The sequence below is a fragment of the Ochotona princeps genome, chromosome 21 (assembly GCF_030435755.1).
Source record: "Ochotona princeps isolate mOchPri1 chromosome 21, mOchPri1.hap1, whole genome shotgun sequence".
NCBI lineage: Eukaryota > Metazoa > Chordata > Mammalia > Lagomorpha > Ochotonidae > Ochotona > Ochotona princeps.
Genome location: NC_080852.1, coordinates 7,702,330 through 7,722,403, shown reverse-complemented (window position 1 = coordinate 7,722,403; position 20,074 = coordinate 7,702,330). Strand labels below are relative to the sequence as shown.

Here is a 20,074-nt window from a genome sequence, read left to right as displayed (position 1 = left end):
ATGGACAGATCTGCCTCTCCATCTCTCCTCCTCTCTATATATCCGACTTTGCAATAAAAAATAAACAAATCTTGAAAAAAAAAAAAGATCATGTTGGGCCTGGCACAGCAGCCTAGTGGCTAAGGTCCTTGCCCTGTTTGCGCCAGAATCCCAGCAGCCCTGCTTCCCATCCAGCTCCCTGCTTGCAGCCAGGGAAGGCAGCTGAGGAGAGCCCAAGGTCTTGGGTTCCTGTGCCCACATGGGAAACCCACATGAGGTTCCAGGTTCCTGGCTTCGGATCAGCTCAGCTTCGGCCATCGCAGCCGCTTGGTGAGAGAATCGGCGGACAGAGAACCTTCCTCTCTGTCTCTCCTCCTCTATGTCTGCCTTCCAAAAAACTTTTAAAATCTTAAAAAAAAAAAAAGCATAATGTTCCATTTTGGCCTACTTTGTTCAATAGTAAACAAATACATTTAAATCCCGACATTCAGGCAAAGAAACTGCAGCAGATCCATAGCAATGACACTAACAACGACAACAGCATCACTGGAGAAACGGAAAGTGCACGTCCCTAAGGCCTTCTGACTAGAGCTGTAAGTCACAGCACCCACAGGAGAACGGGCAGGCTTGCACACAATCAGGTCTGACTGAGCAGCAGCGGGCATCACTGCAGATGCCACGCCAACAATACTGGGATGAATGCCACCCCCAGCAGCATTCGTCAAGCATTTGTGTAACGTAGTTACACTACAAAGCAGCTCTGCTAGATAGTTCACAACATTTCAGTTAATTATACTCCTAAAAATAACCGACAGTGAAACAAAAGCCAGCTGAAAGCTCACTCCATTTGGGGAAAGATCTGGTGCCCCGGCCATGGGCCTAGGACCACCTCCTAACATTAAGAAGGTCGCCAAAATGTTTGCAAGACTCTGCTGGTCAGGAGGTCACTTTTCCTCCCCAGCTTTTTCTAACCTTGCTCTTTTAAAACCTTCTTTTCATCTCTAAATCCTCCTCCCAAGTTTCGCAGGGTCTCTTTGTCAGCCACAATCAGCTTCCTCACAGAGTTGTGCACAACTGTCCACAACAACATACACTTACTGGAAACAAATCAAGGGTAGCAGAAGAAAACGTGCCATCCTCAAACGTTTAGTCTAAACAGGCAGCCTTGCCATGCTACCACTTTCAGACGGTGCCACCGCCACGTCTCTGGAGTAACACCGAAGGGCTCACTGGTGCCCAGAAGGACAGCCCTGCCAGGAGGCACGTCGACTATAAATATTCCGTGGTTTCCTAATGAGCAATAACATGCCAAGCTTCCCAGGCTGACAGTGACCGCAGAAAGACAACATGGGAAATGCGGGAAGGGCATCCTCCGGAAACCAGAGCTCCAGGGAGCCCGGGCCTGGGTGTCGCCATTTACAACGCTGCCTCCGGGGAAGACGTGCAGCATTACAAAGCTGCAGTTAATAAAAAGTCTCAGCCAATGATGAGAACCACAGCCAAGGCAAAAATGGCAGCAGTCTACCTTTCAGGGCTTACCTGGAACTCAAAACAATGCAGGTTCATCTAAGAGGGATGCCTTAAAAGGGAGCCCCTCCCTCAGACTGTGAGTTCTGTGTGGAAACCTCCGAGGAGGGCGAAGTAAAGTGGCAACAGCTCACTGCTGTGGCAGACGTGGAAGGAAGGCCGGGGAGCAAACAGCAAAGGAAAAGGAGGAATGTCAAACACAGAGCAATGAGCATCGGGTGAGAAATGCACTTTTAAAGCTTGTTTCTTGGTGTATTTGGTTTTTTTCTGACATTTTATCCTGGTTCAACATACTTCAATGTATCTGAATGCTGGGTAAATAAAGTATTTTCTTCTAATCTGTATGTGTTTACATGAGGTAGAGAGAGACTGGGAGCTAGAGAGTAAGAGAGCACACAGGTGCACTCCCCCTTGATGGCTCACTCTGCAGGATGACAAGGGCCAGGGCTGAGGCAGGCTGGGGCTGGGAGCCGGGAACCCAACCCAGGTCCCTGTGAGGTAACGGAAACTTGATGGCTCACTCTGCAAGACGACAAGGGCCAGGGCTGAGGCAGGCTGAGGCTGGGAGCTGGGAACCCAACCCAGGTCCCTGTGAGGTAACAGCAACTTGATTACTCAAGCATCTCCACTGCCTGCTAGATTCAGACCCAGGTATTACAATGGGGGATGCAGATAACTCAACCACTACACCAAGAACCCTTAAATACTTCCTTAATCAACAACCACCACCACCAAAAAAAAAAAAAAGAGAGAAGTCTCATCAACAAAGAACTTTCCCCCAAAGCTACGCAACTGTATACAAAAATTGCAGTTTCATGGAGAAGCCACCTAATTCTTGGCTTTCCTACTGTTCACTTTCATCTGCAATAATTTCTAACATTTACACTGTAAGAAGGGCTTAATACATTGTCTCAATCAATCCCCAGGACAGCGTTGAAATGGGCACAGGAATTCCACAACAATCCAAAGTGGCAAGATCGCAAAGCTAGCTCGAGCCCCACACTTACATCAAGCTTGTATCCCATACTTAACCTTACACTCGGCATCTCAGTACAGGTACTTTCTGTTCAAGTTCTCGTATCCTAGATTCCCATGCCCTTGCTATTTTAGCAGACTACAACCGTTGGTGTCGTACCAGGCTGGCTCTAAGTCACAGGGCAGATGAAGGGGCAGGAGCTGCACTGGTTAAAAGCACGCACTGGCTTCATCTGCCAACGTCAGGCAGAGAGAACTCACTCAGAGCCCAGCTGACACAGAAAGCCAGGCCAAGAACAAGCTGCAATTCATCAAAGCAGAACAAGGGAGCATTTACATTAATGCTAAGGGCTTTGGATTTTTAAGGCAACTAGCTCACCCTGGTGGACAGAAAACTCAACTACGCAAGCACCTATTTCCTCCTGCGTGACCTCATTCAAATACTGAGGAAAACTTGAGAAAACTGATCCACAGCTACTGCTATCCTTGATGCTTCAAGTTTGGGCAAAGTTTCTGAGCAGACATGCATGGCATATACACAGTTAATCTTTTAAACTGTTTAGCGATCCTGGCCTGAAAAAGTGTTTATATAAAACATGAAAAGCTCCTAAGAGAAATATAAAACCCAAATTTGCTAGTTCATAAATAACTAAATAAATGTATCAGAGGTCATTATAAATGAGCTAGCTGATCCTCTACGTTCTAAAAGAGGGCAGTAGCAATTTTTAAATCTGGTGGAAATCAAATAAACTCTATCAAAACGTGCTCTGCAAATAGCTGCAGAGTGCCTACTGTATTATATAATAACAGGCTGCCACACTGCTCTGCACAGAGCTGGAATGCAGCAGTGACCCTGCGGCCACCTCACACAGAGTGGACACAGAAGGCCACAGCAGAATACTGTCAACAATTCAAACGTCTACCAGCGGCAGTAAACAGTCGAAGGCCCACCCATTCTGACAACATACAACAGGTTTCAGGCAGCCACGACAGAAAGCTTCCGCTGGATCCACAAGTGCAGACGCGAAAGCTCAGCCATGTACAATGTAAACTGCAAACAGCAAGGTAAGAGGAAAGCTAGCTTGGTGGCGTGCAATGCCAGCTTCCCCTGTGAGCACCGCTCTGAGTCCCGGCTGCTCCGCTCCTAGTCCAGTTCCCTGTTTATGTGCCTGGGAAAGCAGCAGAAGATGGCCCAAGTGCTTGGACCCCTGCCACCCCACATCACAGACCCAAATAGAGCTGCATGCCAGACCAACCCTGGGAGCATTGCAGCCATCTGAGGAATGAGCCAGTAGATGGAAGATCTCCACCTCTCTCTCTCTTTTTCTTTTAGCATCTCTCTCTCCATCTGTCTCCTTCCCTTCAAATAAATAAATGAATCTTTAAAAAAAGAGAGAGCATATGTGAGTGTGCATTAAAGTGCTTACATGTGGGATATGTATAATCCACTGTTAACACTTGTTATTTTGAGAAAAGGGATGGGAAGTTTCTATATTCCATTTAATAAACTTCAGAACGTATAGGTATGTGTGAATTTCATTTACAAATGAAAGTTATTTTTAGTATATAAATAAAAACCAAATAAGTATGATAGAAAACTTGAACTTCAATTGTTGATGTACTTAAAACTGTCATATTCATATTTTTCTTTAAGATTTATTTATTTTTATTGGAAAGGCAGATCAGATTACAAAGAGAAGGAGAGACAGAGAGAAAGACCTTCCAGCTGCTGCCTCACTCCCCAAACGGCTGCCAACAGCCAGAGCTTCTGGGTCTCCCATGTGGCTGCAGGGTCCTGAGGCTTTAAGCCAACTGCTGTTGCTTTCCCGGGTCACAAACAGAGGACTGGACGGGAAATGGAACAGCCAGGACACGAACCAGTGCCAATATAGGCTCTCAGCGCATGCAGGAGGAAGATTAGCCAATTGAGCCATCGTGCTAGGCCTCAAAACCGTCATATTCTAATGTACAGACTTAATACACCAGCCTCACACATGGATGCTAACAATCCATCCATCTAAGAAAGAATCTGGGGATGACAAGCAGCTTATGTTTCACGTGGCTCAGCTCAGGCAGTTAGCCACCCACCCTCTGTAAGGCTCGGATACGTGGAAAGCCCTCAGGTGGAGCTACGTGAACAGAGACACTGCGGGACGTGAACTGGTTGTCCTTGTACCACTCCTAGTGCCTAATCTCCTGATAGGATGGCCCAGATTATTCAAAAACTTCAAGCGTCCTCTGTGGGACCATCCCTAAAATAAGTAAAAGAGATAAATTTTAAAAGGATTCCTATGATTCAGGCCTGGTGCGGTATCCTAAGGTTAAAGTCCTCGCCTTGCATGCACCGGGATCCCATATGGGTGCTGGTCCATTTCCCAGATGCTCCACTTCCCATCCAGCTCCCTGCCTGTGGCCTGGGAAAGCAGTCAAGCACAAACTAAAGGCTTGGGACCCTGCACCCGCATGGGAGACCCGGAGAAAGCTCAGGGCTCCTGGCTTCCGATAGGCTCAGCTCCAGCCATTGCAGCCACTTGGGGAGTGAATCAATGGACGCGTGATCTTCCTCTCTGTCTCTCCTCCTCTCTGTTTATCTGACTTTCTAATAACAATAAATAAATCTAAGAAAAAAAAAAAACATTTTAAAAAAAAAGGATTCCTATGATTCTCAAAGAAAATCAACTTCAAAAGATTTTTTCAACTTCAAAAGATTTTTCCAACGTCTAATAAGGGAGTGGCATTTTCCAGTCAGGGTTGAAGATTTCATTTCCAAAATTAGCAATCCAAAATTGCGTTTGCTCGTTATGAGGCAATTATAATTACATGCTCCATAATAAGGAAGGTGGTACACCATAAGACTTTAAAATTAAACAAGTGAGCATACTTCCGACTTCCTTACCTAACGCGGCATGCAGTTCTTGATCCTGGCTTGTTCCCGAAGAGGCCATCATTTTTGAATATGCTTCAGTCCACCAAGGCTTATACTTCAAAATCTGCTTAATCTCCTCGTCTTCAAAATAGTCAGCCCTGGGAAAGCACAGTGGACAGGCTGGTTACACAGCTGAGGCTCGTCTGCGTTTCCCACAGTCCTCTCCAGACTCCCTGCGCTTGCACTGGAAACACAGAGGGCTAATACAAAGTACACCTCCAGCACGGCCTGTTTTTCTTTCCTTGTGGTTCCTAATCACATAAAAATGAAAAGCCCGCCTCTGACCAAAGAGATGGTTGACACTTCTTTTTTCTTCTTCTCCTATTTTATTCTTAGTTTCAATGATATAATTTCATAGGCTCTGGGATTTCCCTTATACCCTTCTCAAATTCCCTCCCCCCAACTGATTTCCCCCATATTAATTACAGTAGGATAGTCTTTCTTAAGCATTCATAAGTCCATCATTCTGTTATTTAAGTGTGTCCTGACATTGCGGGTACAGACAATGGCAGGCAGTCCAGCATCCTGTTGTCAAGATATATCCAACAGTTTCATTGGGAGTCCATCCTTGGTTTGAAAGTAGAGATGCATACTGCTTTGTATCTTCACTTCTCGAGTTACTATACAATCTGTGAGTCAGTGAAGAATTTAGCAAGAGAAAAACTATTCTAAAAACAATAAAAATTAAGAGAAATATCAAAGCCCATGAGCTGCAGCAAAAACGGTACTGAAAGGGCTATTGATCTTACAATTTGCACAAGGCTGACATTCTGATCTCTTCAAAGAGAAGATGGAGAGGACCAGTCCCACCCTAAAGGCCCACCCTGTACTGAGCAGTGTGGGAGAAAGGCAACCCGAACACACTGGGCTGAAACCTGGCATGAGTGCCAGTTCTGTGTATGCCAGAGTCTGATAAGGTTGTGAGAAAGCAAAGATATTTTTAACTCTAAAAACAAACAGACGAACAGGAAATCCACAAAGAGCTGTGAGTAAGGCCTACATACAGGTACTAGTATTTTCTACCACAGTGTAATCTCCTACTATTTATGCTAATAGTAACTGTCCTGCGACTCTACACTATTACAGAAGATAAGTGTAATCATTGTAAAGGGGAAAAATAAAAACTTTCTGCATTCTACTTTCTCAATTTTTTTCTATTTATTCATTTTTTATTACAAAGTCAGATATACAGAGAGGAGGAGAGACAGAGAGGAAGATCTTCCGTCCGATGGTTCACTCCCCAAGTGAGCCGCAACGGGCCGATGCTGCGCCAATCCGAAGCCGGGAACCAGGAACCTCTTCCGGGTCTCCCATGCGGGTGCAGGGTCCCAAGGCTTTGGGCCGTCCTCGACTGCTTTCCCAGGCCACAAGCAGGGAGCTGGATGGGAAGTGGAGCTGCCGGGATTAGAACCGGCGCCCATATGGGATCCTGGGGCTTTCAAGGCGAGGACTTTAGCTGCTAGGCCACGCCGCCGGGCCCTACTTTCTCAATTTTAACTAGAACAGTAACAGCTACATTCAAAATACACTTGTCATTTTGAGAGCACACTTCTGTGCCCACAGGGCTCAGCACACCACCGTAGCAGGCTTCTGGGGAATGAAACAGATGAGCGTTCTCTCTCTCTCTCTCTCTCTCTCTCTCACATTCTTAACAGATAAATATCTCTAAGAGAAGTTATGCTGCCTTGCATCCAAATTTGAAATTTGGTATTCATGGGAAAAGCAAGGCAGGTCAGGACTGTTAACACCTTCACTTTGCCAGGGTGAAAAGTTGTGTTATCTAGGCTAACTCAGGGAACCAGTGAGGAACTGGAAGTACATACTGGACAGAACTGAACAGCTAACATCCCGAAATAAGAGTTCTCAGTCAATGTTTGTCAGCTGCACAGGGTGCCTGACACCAGGATGAACACATTGCTTTATAAACTATTCATAAATCTGTTTCCTTATAAACTGTTATCTTCCTCCTTAAAGGAAAATTCTTTAGAATGGAGGTTCTTCTACCTACTCATCTATAAACCAAAAATGTAAGCTTTTTCTGGGCGACGAATTTCGAAAAGGACACATGGGAAGAGTATGTGCAGGTGTAGGTGCTGTGGAGCAGTGGGTCAGGCTGCCACCAGGGACACACGTCCCACATCAGCGTGAACCGGTCAAGTCCTGCCGTGCTTCTGATGCAGCTTGTGCAGGTTCATGGGCGGGGGAGGGGACAGCGGCAGCAGACAACAGCCCAAGCACTTTGAGTCTCTGCACCCATATGGGACATGTGAGTGGAGTTCTTAGTTCTTGGCTCTAGACTGGCTAGCCCTGGCTGCTGCAGCATTTCAAAGATGAATCAGTGGATGGACTACAGATCTCTCTCTTTCTCTCTCTCTCTCTCTTTCTGCCTTTCCAACAAATGAGTAAATCTCTTTAAAAGAAGAAAGGGAAAAAAAAGAGGAAACACAGCTAACTAGATCATTCAGTCAACACGCTGTATTAATTTTCTGCCATGCTCCAGGTTCCATGGCAGGCACTGGAGTTCCACTGCTGACAAGACATAATCCAACCTGTGTAGAACTTGCAGTCCCACAGGAGAGCAACACAATTATGATACAGCATACTGCTAGGACACAACAGTGCAACAGTTTGTGGCAAAATAAAACTGGGAGCTCGGTGAAGGACCCTGTAGGAAATAGCATTCTAAGCCAACTGCTGAATGGTAATTAACAACTAAGCAGATTAGGGACGCCGTGGAATGACCTAGTTGGCAAAGGCGAAGAAAAGAAGCACACACAGTTAAAGAGAAAGAAAGAACAATGAGGAGAAGCTGCAACATTACAGTGTAGGGACAGAACCCAACAAGCCACGTTCAGAAGTCAGGAGACTTATCCCTACGAATGCCTGAACATCTCATAGAGGAAGGATACCAGCGTGTCTTGGAATGACTTAAAAGGACAAACCTCAAGTAATAGAAGTACTGATGACCCAGAACAGGATACTGGTCATGCACTTGCAGCGAAGTAGAATGGGATCACCTACTTGGAAAAGCTGAGAACCGACAGGGGACAGACTGGAGGAGCCCATGTGCTGCCCAGCGTTGCAATCTCAGCAAGTTAGGGAACAGTGTCCTTCATGGAAACCAGGATATGAGAGCGAGGGGAAAAGCACTTGTGTTTGGACAGGTGGAGTGTAAGGTGCCCTCTAGGACACAGAAACACATCAGCTGAGTACTTGGTCAGCGTGAGAAGGTCTGTAACTCCTGCAGCTGGCACTCTGGTGGAGGAGGGAGCCACTACTTCCATCGTGACAAGCAGATGAAAGGCTCAGCCAGCGACCGGATCGTACTGATGCCTGTATTTCAACACGTACAGCGTCAAACTCACATTTTAGCTGTCAAATGCCTGCGTTTTCTAATTTGGTCATGCGGCTTACTTCCCATCCTAGCCATGCAGGTTAGAAAGCTACAATTCACCTTGGATTGCTCTCCTGTGCCACACACTGCCAACCCTGAAGCTGTGTCATTCATCCCTACACTGCTTCCTTCATTCCCCCTCGTCCTGGCTCTCCTCTGAGTCTGGCTTACCACAACACGCACGCAACTGCCTAATAGGCATCTCTTCCTCCATTCTGGACTTTTTCAACTCCATCAACCATAAAACAAACACGTTTTAATTACTGCTCATTGTATCTGCTTAATAAATCCAAAGTTTGATCAGAATACTACCTTCCTTATATTTGGAATAATTTTACTACAATTTAAATGGCACTGTAAATGCTACATGTCATCTCTTCTCTTACTTCACAGATGTTTAACCCAAATTCTTCTAATGCTTCCCCCTGAATAAAGAAATAGGTAAAAGTCTGTGAACTGGTTGAGGTAAAACATACACTGATACTTTAAAAGCAATTTGTGAAGGAAAAGAACCAACACTCCAGCCATCAGAAATATGCAAAAGAAGAATTAAGGAATGCTTCAAGATCATGAACATATTTCAGTACAAAATTGATATCCAAAAGGAATTATTCATGGCAAGAAATTACAGGTGGGCAAAGCTGGGCGAGGCTGAAGCCAGGAGGCAGGAGCTTCATCTGGGTTTCCCATGCAGGTGGCAGGGCCCATCCTCTGCTTCTCCCAGGACATTAGCAGGGAACTGGAGTAGCCAAGACACGAACTAACACTCTATGGGATATCAGCATCCCCAATGGTGGCTTTACCCACTACACCACAATGCTAGCCCTAGATAAATCAATCTTTTAAAAACACAAAAATCAGTGTTTATTATAGCATCTATTATAGCATCTATTATATACTCAGCATCTATTATATACTCAGTGCTGTGCTACAAAACATACCAAACAAAATAACACAGATCACACCAAACTGACAAGCAGATTTCACAACAAAGGATTTAAGTTATCATAATAATCCATTTATATATGCCTTTAAGCTATTCAAGTTCTTTTTTTTTAACACTCAATTGGTTACTTAGAATTAAATAAAAATTAATTTTTCTCAAGCCCACAACAAAACACAAGGGCACTTCATGACTTCTAGGGGCAAGTCAAACAACTTGAAAGGAGGCAACGTCTTACATTAACGTAATATGTGCCATGAATGACGTACGTATATTATCACACTGGTGCAAAATATGTTAAAAATTGTGATCTGTATAATGGATAATGAAGAATTTTAAAATGATTATTTTCTCCACTGTATTCATCACTAATAAAAACAAAATACAGTAATAGGCTAACAAGAATTTTTAACCGAAAATCTATAATACCTGTATATGCACTTCACCTAATATCAATACACATTTGAGTGCGTCAGTCAGCTCATACAATGCGTAAAACAAAATTACAACTAGCCAGTCTTACTGTCGTTAAAAAAGTCACAAAGAATCTACACCACTTGATTCCCAACATTAAAGCTTAAGTCACTCCTATAAGAACTATTCCTTAAGATACCAAAAGCACATTTCATGCATACTTTTACAAATTATGAGAGCCTGAAAAAGAAATACTGAAGATGGAGAAATAAAGACTCCTTATAATGTCCCACTATCAACCATAAATTTCATTTTCCTAATTCTTCTGGGCCACAGTTTCTTTTATTTTTCATTTTGAGAGAAAAGAGATAGGCAGTTCCACTAATTAGCTCCCTCTCACTTGAAATTTCATTCTTGCAAAGCTCATCCTGTTTTCATGCCAGCCCCAGAAATCTGCTGATGGTGAAATTTCCACTTGACATATTTTAGCATGACTTGAAATGGCTTTCTGCAAATGGCTCTTTCGTGGCCCTTTAATGCCACTAGTGGAGACAAAGGCAATCAGAAATGGCCATGTAAATGGAGCCCAATCTCTAGGTTTCCCTCAGGATGCTGAACCGTTCAGCCATTTATCATGACACATCACTCATCCCATTTGCACATCACAAGACATATTTCTGCCATTCCAATTAGTACCCTACTGTGTCACAGGAGACAGAATGTTAATCACAAGAGCAAGGGCAGCTAAACTGGAATTGTGAACATAAAGAGGAAAATACAAAATCACAAGAGCAGTCTCTCTCCAAGACCTGGCCAAGCCACTCTGTAATGGTGGCCAAGGGACCTTGGGCAAGTCCCTTAACCTTTCCTCACATGCTGTGAAAGCTGCATTTTAAAAACTCATATGCATGTGCCTGATAAGCTAATGGCAATATACAAGCATAAAGGGACATGATTATTATAATTGCATTAACACTTTACAAAGTGATGGCACAGGGCTTGGGAAGAGTCATAACTGGAGTCTACATTAACACAGGATACGCATTCTCTACACATCTGGAGAGTCAGGAATCCAGGGGCCACAAAAAAAAATAACAATAATAGTAAGACAGACTCAGGGCACAGTCAGATAAGCGACCACCTGTGACGCTGGCATATCACAGTGCTAGCTTGAATTCCAGCTCCCTAAAAAAGCAACAGAAGATGGCTCGAGTGTTGGTCCCCTGCCACTCACACGTGAGAGCTGGATGGAGTTCCAGGCTCCTGGCTTGGACTCGGCCTAGTCCTGGCTATTGCAGCTATTCGGAGAGTGAACCAGTGGATAAAAAATCCATCTCTCTCAGTAGCTGCTCCCTCATTCTCTGTAACTCCACCATTAAAATACATATATCCTTTCATGTAGATTCTTTTTTTTTTTTTTATTGGAAAGGCATTGATTCACTTCCCAAGCGGCTGCAACGGCCGCAGCTGAGCCGATCTGAAGCTAGGAATCCAGAGCCTCCTTGGGGTCTCCTACACGGGTGCAGGGTCCCATGGCTTTATACCATCCCAACTTTTTTCCCAGGTCACAAGCAGGGACCCAGATGGGAAGTGGGGCCACCGGAATTAGAACCAACGCCCATATGGGATCCTGGCGTGCAAGGCAAGGACTTTAGCCGCTAGGCCACCATGTCGGACCCAATAAATCCTTTTTTAAAAATAAAAACACATTTTAAACATCCAGACGCCAGGTGACACGCCTTGGGGGAAGGACTGCTATGCTGGCCAGTCTTTCCTCAGGCAATTATTATCAGCTAAATAGATATGGTCCTGATGTGAATTTAATCTTAGGGAGAAGTAACATGGCTAAAAATGCTGCAAAACTTTAAATTCAGATAACAAAGAATAATTTTGTTGTCCGTCTGAAACAGATGGCTGATTACAGCGCAAGTGAACCAAGTGTTAGGAACATCTTGGATTACTGCTCTGCACCGTGAACATGCAAGCACATGCAGATTCCGATTCATAAAGAAATCCAGGCACACCTGTAGTTACAACACGGAGTTCACTTCAAAGACGTACGAGTAGTCTCACGCATGCAGTGTGCTGTTTTAAGCCTGCCTAGAAAAGAAACTCGAAACAAAGACTACAAAGGTATAAAATTGGCTGTTAAGTTCAAATGTTAATTAAGCTTTTGGGCCAGCACGAGGTTATAGGATCCAAAACATACATGGCTACCATTGCTAAAAAAAAAAAAAAAAAAGACACTCAAGCTTTTAAAATAAATGTCAAGTGACTTCCTGAATCCTCAAAAGCTCAGTACTCACAGATAATGATCAGGATCAAACTTGGCCAGCTCAGCAGCCAGGCGCTTCTGTCTTCGTTCAGCTGCAGGAGTAAAATCTGGATCCTTAATATCAATCACATCACTCAATTCATCCTAAGAACACCCAGAGAAGAGAGAAATAATTGCTATCTCCTATTTTTAGCATTTCAAAATCACGTTTTACACAAACTACCAAAGCAGGCGAAGAATTTAGCTGATGAAAAGACTCACAGCAACTACAACATTCAGATTTCATTCCAGCACACAGCTGTTGAACACCTTCCACAGGCCAGGCCCTGCTGGGATCTTTCACAGAAATTATCTCATTTAATCCTTACAGCAAACAAACTGATTAACATACGTAAAGGCTACAGAAGTAAACTCAAAAAACAAGATGGAATGAAGCCATTCTTGCACACTCGAACATTTTCCATCCATTTTTTCCTTTGACCCAAATAGACTAGATCAACTGGTCTCAAAGAATTACTATGAAGAAGATCATACATACAAAACTGTACATTCTACTTTCTGAGCAGATTTAAGAATTTTTAGGAGCAATTCTAATGAAGATGACTTAACAGAAAATTTAAAACCTAATCCTAAGTAAAAATCAATTTCACTGTAATCATCTTCTAAAATTATATATACATATATACATATAAACTCACTGAAAGGAAGAATGACAGAGAAACAGAGCTTCCATCCACTGGTTCATCCCCCACATGGATGCAATAGCTAGGACAGGGCCAGGCTGGGCGCGACTGAAGCAGGCGTAGACCTCCATCCAACTCTCCCACAGAGCAGGAGGGAACTCAAGCACTGAAGTTACCATTGTGTTGCTTCGCAGGTGCACTAGCAGAGAGCTGGACCAGAAGCAGAGCAGCCAGACTCAGACTGGCACTCTGATATGGGATGCTAGCTCCTCCAGTGGTGGCCTACCACTATGCACCACCACACCTGCCCCAACAGCAATTTCTATATATAGAGAGAGAGATAACACAGTTTCCTAAGCCAAATCCTACAAAACAGATGAACAATAGGAAAACTTCCCAGGACACCAAATTGTCTTTATTCTGTTGGTTAGAGCTGGGAAGCAAAGAAAGTTTAGACAATGCAAAACATCCCTAAAATGGAGCTTTTTTTTCTTCCCTTAAACCCCAACCTCCACCAACCAACCACAATCCAGTTAGTTGAGGTAATACCAACAATATTTACTCTAACTACATTCTAACATAAAAAGTCCAGAGACCTTTTTGGAAGTCAGTGGAATATTCAAAACATCCTAATAATTCCAGGTCCAAGCATTCTGGCCAAAGACCAAACTACTGATTGTCTCCAATACAAAAACATCCACCGTAAGAATTCCCTTGTAATTTGTGTCTTGGAGAGTTAGAATGCAGACACAGCCTTATAAAGAGACGTTGGAGTCTCAAGGCCGCCTTCCAGTTGGTCTAGGCAGTGCTCACGACACCAGAGCGTCCTAGCACCTGCAGCAATGTCTCCATGGCAAAGACCTGCAGGGCTCTGGAACTGAATCCACTGAATCCTCTTTCCTAAGCAGTGCAAACTGGGTTTTTTTCCTCTCTTCCTCCACTTCCTCACCTGCCTGCAGGTAGCTCCGCTAGTCACAGGACTGGCAAAGTGGCACTGTAAAGTGTCTGTAGAAGTTTAGCTAACCGAATATTCCAAGAGCCATTGCCAGCCCTCACACTCCCAGCGTGTTCAACTACCCCAGCCATCCACTCCCCAACCTTCCATTTCTATAACCCATGCACCCAGTCCCAGCAATGAGCCTCTGCCTTCACAGCAGCCTTCTCGTCACTCAGAACCTGGCCTATGCCACCTTCTCAGGCAGTCTGCCTGGGACAGGTATAGGACCTAGCGGCTAAGGTGCTGGTCTCCATACAGCATCTCAGACTGCAGTGGCTAGGTGTGGTCCTCAGAGAAGGCACCTGACTGCAGCTGATGCAGACCCCGGGAAGCAGTGCTGATGGCTCGACTGGCTGAGCAGGAGACCTCAACCACATTTTCAACTCCCGGTTTTGTCTCTGCTTCCAGTCCCAGCCACTGTGAGCGCATGGGAAGTGAACCAGCCAATGGGGTTTCTCCCTTTCTCGCTCTTGCTGCCCCCAAAACAATTAGTACCTCTTAAAGGGGGATGGCCATCTCTGGGCGTCCCAGGCAAAACAGTGCCCCCCTGTTCCAGTCTTTGCATCACATCCCGCTTCCTTTTACTGCTACCAGCTGTTGATATCCCCGTCTTGCTGTTTGCACAACTGCTTCCATGAGAATGTTCCATGAAGACACAGGTCTCACCTGTCTTTTCTGCCACTGTGTCCTCAGCCTTGTGCCTGACATTCAGCATTCACTGATTCAGTAGTTGGTGCCTGAAGGTTCTCGATGGAGTGGAGCTTGGGTCACGTACACACAAAGCCCTTGCTCTCACAGGAGTGAGAATTCACCAGAATAGAGCAGCCCCCTGTGCCTGGCTCACTCATCTTCTCCCAGCCTCCAGACTCAGGGCCTACATACACAGCCATACGACATGCACACAGCAGAAGGTGACTGCTCCAGCAGGGCAAGCCCTGCCCAGGCTTGTTTAAAAAAAAATTATATATTTGTTTATCTGAAAGGTACAGTGGCACACAGAGAGAGAGAAAAAGAGATAGCTTCTATCTACTGCCTTCCTCCCTAAATGGTCATAATACTCGGGCTGGGCCAGGCTGAAGGCAAGAACTTCACTGAGGTTTCCCACATGGGTGACAGGGCCCAAGTACTTGAAGTCATCTCCCACTGCCCTCCTAGGGACCTACACAGGGAACTGGATCAGAAGCAGAGCAGCAGGGACTCAAACCAGCACTCCAATGACCTAACTCCCTGTGCCACAGTGCCTACCTCCTTGATTGGTTATACACACACACACACACACACACACACACACACACACAGTGTCACTGTTCAAAGTGTACCACAAAGAAACTGAAACACACTTAAAAGCCAGGATTGTTTGGAGTTTATAAGCCTAAGACACTTACCAACCAACAGAAGGGAAGAAAGGAGAATGAGAAATGTTACACCACACCAGGGAGACAAGGATTCCTCTGTGATGAACTGCCGTGGCAAGAGCTACAAGTGCTGTTTTAAACAGAGACTCTGCCAAGAAAGGGCCTTGGAGGAGTTCCACAAGGCTTTGACCCAGAAAAGTTGGAGGCAATGCCAAGAGCAAATGAAGAACTCTGTGCACATCTGGTGGGGAGTGGGGAGTTTCAAGGGGCCTGGACTCCATGGCCTTGGGTATCCAGGGCAACCAAGAGGAAGGCAAGAGCCAGCAAGCCTGGCATCCTCCCACTGCTGGCAGTGGCCGCCCAGGAGCTGGCTGGGTGGGCGTCCAGAGACTCCTGAGCTGCTGCTGCTGGCAGCTGCTGGGCAGCACTGACATCGAGCCTCCAAAGGCACCCTGGTGGCTGGAAGGAATGTCAGAAAGGAGCAAGGCAGGTAGAGGACATAGGAGGGGTAGGGGAGCAATGATGAAGAACGTGTTCCTGTGAAAACACTTCAAACCCGATTTAAAAGACTTTGCACAGCCTGTAAAAGCTTAAATTATTCAATGCAGAGGAGATGCCTGGGTGTTGGGGTGATAAAAGGTTTCCTGTTTTATTCTTTATAGTCTATTTTTTTAAAAAATTATTTATTTATTTATTTGAAAGTCACATATACAGAGAGGAGATACAGAGAGGAAGATCTTCCATCTGGGGATTCACTCAAGTGTCCACAACAGCTAGAGCTGAGCCAATTGAGCCAATCCAAACCCAGGAGCCAGGAGTTTTCTCTGGGTCTCCCACATGGTACAGGGTCCTAAGGGCTTTGGGCCATCCTCCACTACTTCCCCAGGCTACAATCGGGGAGCTGGATGGAAGCGGGGCTGCCAGGATTAGAACCAGTGCCCACACGGAGTTTAGAACCCTGTACTACTAGTGGGTTGAATTTACGTGCTAAGCCTACTAGAAGGGAAAATGCAGGCCAACTGTCAGGAATCCAGCTAAATGCTTGAGGATGATAAACATGAAACTCAGCAGTTCCTTTACGTTCAACTGCGGAGTGGCTACCAAGATATCTGATATGTGAGCTAACAAACCCAACATGATTTTCATTCCCTAATAAAATTTCTGCTTTAAATCAACCTAAATTACTTTGTTAAAGTATTATTATGATTTACTTTGAAAAGCAGAGTGACACAGAAAGGAAGACACAGAACGATGGCCCATCTGCTGGTTCACTTTTCAAACAGCCACAAGCCAAGCCAGGAGTCTGTAATATCGCCTGGACCTCCCACATGGCAGCAGGGGTCCAAGCATTAGGCCAGACTCTGGTGCCATCTCAGGCGTATTAGTAGGGAGCTGGATTAGAAGTAGACTGGCACTGCAAATAAGGCATGCTTAACCCGCTATGTCACAATGTCAGCCACCCTCAAAATTATTTAGTGGACTTTTCCAACAGATACATGAATTACTGAGCTAAAAGTACCTTGGCCTTGACTATGGCAGTTCCACTTCTTTCGACAACCTATCGAAATCCCTGAAGAGGCACAGGCTTGGCATTTGAACTAGTAGTTGGATCACCACTTAAGACACTTGGATCCCATATCAAAGTGCCTGGGTTCAATTTCTGATTCAGGCTTCCACTTTGCAGATTCTGGAAGGCCACAGGTGATAGCTGGAGTAATTGGCTCCCGCCACTCACAAGGGAGACTTGGACCGAGTTTTTGGCTCCAGGCTTTGATCTAGACCAGCCCACCCAGCTCAACCACTGCATGCATTGGGGACTGAACCAGTGGGTGCTGTGTCCCTACTTCCCCTGCACTGTGTGTGTGTGTGTGCGTGTGTGTTTATAGGCATGCGCACATGCCTCTCTACCTCCCAAAGGGGAAGAAGCTGGAGTACAAGAAAGGGAGAAAAATCCCTCAGGAGGATATTTTCTAAACAGCAGCAATTAAACAAACCAAAATCTGTGGTAGCAGCAAGCACTTTCAATCTGAACGTGCAACCTGTACTTAGCCTGTGTGGCATTTACCAACACTAACTGATAGTTATCCACTGACAACCCCCAAACAGTCTGGCCACACAGTAGCTCTTGGCCAAATTACTAAAGTCTATGCGGTGAAATGCCTACTGTGAACAAAACCAACTCAATTCTAACTGCTCAGGGTCAGCATGGAGTGGGAGCAGGCCCACAGACACCTAAGCCAAAAAACACCTAAGCTTTTAGAGAAAGATCTCATCACCCACATCGGCTCCAATATAAATCTAAAACCTGCTCCCTTTAAGGAATCTTACTCCCTTTAAAATTTTTATTTTTAGCACTCTACTTTTTCTCAAAGTGTTCTTTATAGTATTCCATCCTTCTCATAGAATTTTCACATTTTATATCTCCTTAATTTTTCAAAATATCCCTGCATAAGTAGGTGAGCAAGTTTATTCCTACTTTAGAAAGAAGAGATAAAACAAATAACTTGCCAAGCAGCCCAAACTTAAACAGCAGGAGTGGGATCAGAACCTAGGGCCTTTACCTTTCCGAGGTAGATTCAAATGTCTGACTTAGGATTAGCATGTTAGGGTGCAGCAAGTTAAACCCCCATTTTGAGACACCTGCACCCCATATCAGAGTACCTGGCATTGAGTTCTGCCTCCATTTCTGATCCAGCTTCCTGCTAATGCACCTGGGAGGCATCAGATGACGGTCCAAGGGCCTGCGTTTCTACCATTCACAGAGACCAAGTCGCAATTTCTGGTCCCCTGCTCAGCCTGGCCCAACCCCATCTACTGCAGGGATTTGGGGAATGACGCAGTGGGTGGAAGATCCCTGTCTACCCCTCCTTCTGTGTCACTTTGTCTTTCCAAGAAATATTTTTTAAATATACGTCTTCCTACAATAAATCATATTTTCTCTAGGTTTAACCATCCTCTGCTTAATCAGGGATCAAGTAAGAGACTGAATCATCCCTGTTTCTTTCACTAAAGCAAATTAAAAATTAAGGGTTCAGGTCAGCAGTTCATGCAACATTTATGTGTGCGTGTGTGTGTGTGCGTGTTTTCACTGTGTTTGGAAGGCAGAGAGGGGAGCAGACAAAAAGCCTTCCTCTGCCGGCCTCTCAGGGTCTACATTAACAGAAAGCTGGACTCTGAAGGAGCATAGGGACTCAGCCCCAGGAACTCTGACATGGGATACAGGCACCCCAAGTAACATCCTCACCACAAATAACCACGGCAAATACTCACCCCAGATGTGCTTTTTTAGCTCAATGACAATTAACTGGGTTTTAAAGCAAGATTACATTCAACCTTCATCAACAATACACAACAGTGCCTATAACAACATTTTGACCAAAACCACAATCTCATTCTCGCCAGGAACATTAGAAATCATGCCCTAAGTATGTGATCTACACATATATGCATATACAAATAGGTAACTGCAGTCTTCATTAAAAAAAAAAAAAATCCCAAGGGCAAACAGAAGGGAAAATTACACATCCAACTGGAAAATCCCATAGACTAAGACCTTTCAGAAAGACAACACACCTGCAACCGGTGAACCACTCCAGCTCTTAAGTTTCCAAATCCATAGTGGCACTGTGGATTCAAAGGATTTTCTGATATTTCTTCATAGGGAGTCTGTTCAATTTCCCAATCGAACCCTTCATCATCAGCATCATCCTCTTCTACTTCCTCAGAGACTTCTGAAGTACCTAAATGTGTTAAGTACTAATGGTTTTATAAAAGTATTGGATTTTCTAGGTACAATCAGGAGAAGAAAAAGTGCTGGAAAAAAGGTGCCTGTACAGGTGTTCTACAAAACACGAACAAGAATATTCACAACTCCACTATTCAAGAGAACAAAGGCCCATCCACAGGAAGTATAAATAAATGTGGCATATACATACCATATAGCAATAAAAACAAACAGAGCTAATCCCATGAAAAGAAACCAGACACCCCCCCCTCAAAAAAAGATCCGTACTATGTGGATTACACATGGCATTCAAAGCAGGGAGGAAGAAGAGCAAAAGTCTCCTGCAAGAGGAGGGGGCAGAGCCGCCGGGAGACACAGCAGGACTCCAGGGCGTCAGCGGATCTTCCATTTCTTCATCTCGGGGCTGTGCACTTTACATAACTCACAGAACTGAACTCCTATCATCTCAACTCATGAGGCTAATATTTAACTAAAGAAAGCATGCTGTTTCATTTGGATCCAACATGTGACGGACCTACTGGTTCACTAGGGTTTCTTGCGTATTTTAATTAGAGCACCAGATGAGCTATTAGGGCATCTAGCTATCTAGTCACGATGCATTTGCTCTAATTCCCTACTTACTATAACCTGTTCTCCCTACAGAACAAAACATCCTAAATATTTCTGTTTATCTTTGTCTCCTCCCACTGGAGTAAACATACCGATTTCTTCCACAAGTGGTTTTGCCGTCCTGGATTTTCTGGGTGCCAGGAGAGCAGTTAACATATTCAGCCCCTCAAAATGCTGGCCAGGTGTTTCTTTGGGCAATCGAATGGTAAAAATTCCTAAAAGAGAAATTTATTTTGTGCTTAGACAAATTAA

The 20,074-nt window shown here is 44.7% G+C and overlaps 1 protein-coding gene across 2 annotated transcripts in view; it reads right to left on the bottom strand.

The window, feature by feature from the left end:
* The window catches only part of SHQ1 (SHQ1, H/ACA ribonucleoprotein assembly factor), a 95,452-nt gene that overhangs the window by 62,598 nt on the left and 12,780 nt on the right, over nt 1–20,074 (bottom strand). For both annotated transcript variants that reach the window (XM_058678585.1, XM_058678586.1), the window contains 4 exons: nt 19,915–20,037; nt 19,042–19,208; nt 12,465–12,577; nt 5,378–5,505 (listed from right to left, as the gene is read on the bottom strand). In XM_058678585.1, the coding sequence (XP_058534568.1) occupies nt 5,378–5,505; nt 12,465–12,577; nt 19,042–19,208; nt 19,915–20,037 (531 nt within the window). The remainder of the gene's footprint in view (nt 1–5,377; nt 5,506–12,464; nt 12,578–19,041; nt 19,209–19,914; nt 20,038–20,074) is intronic.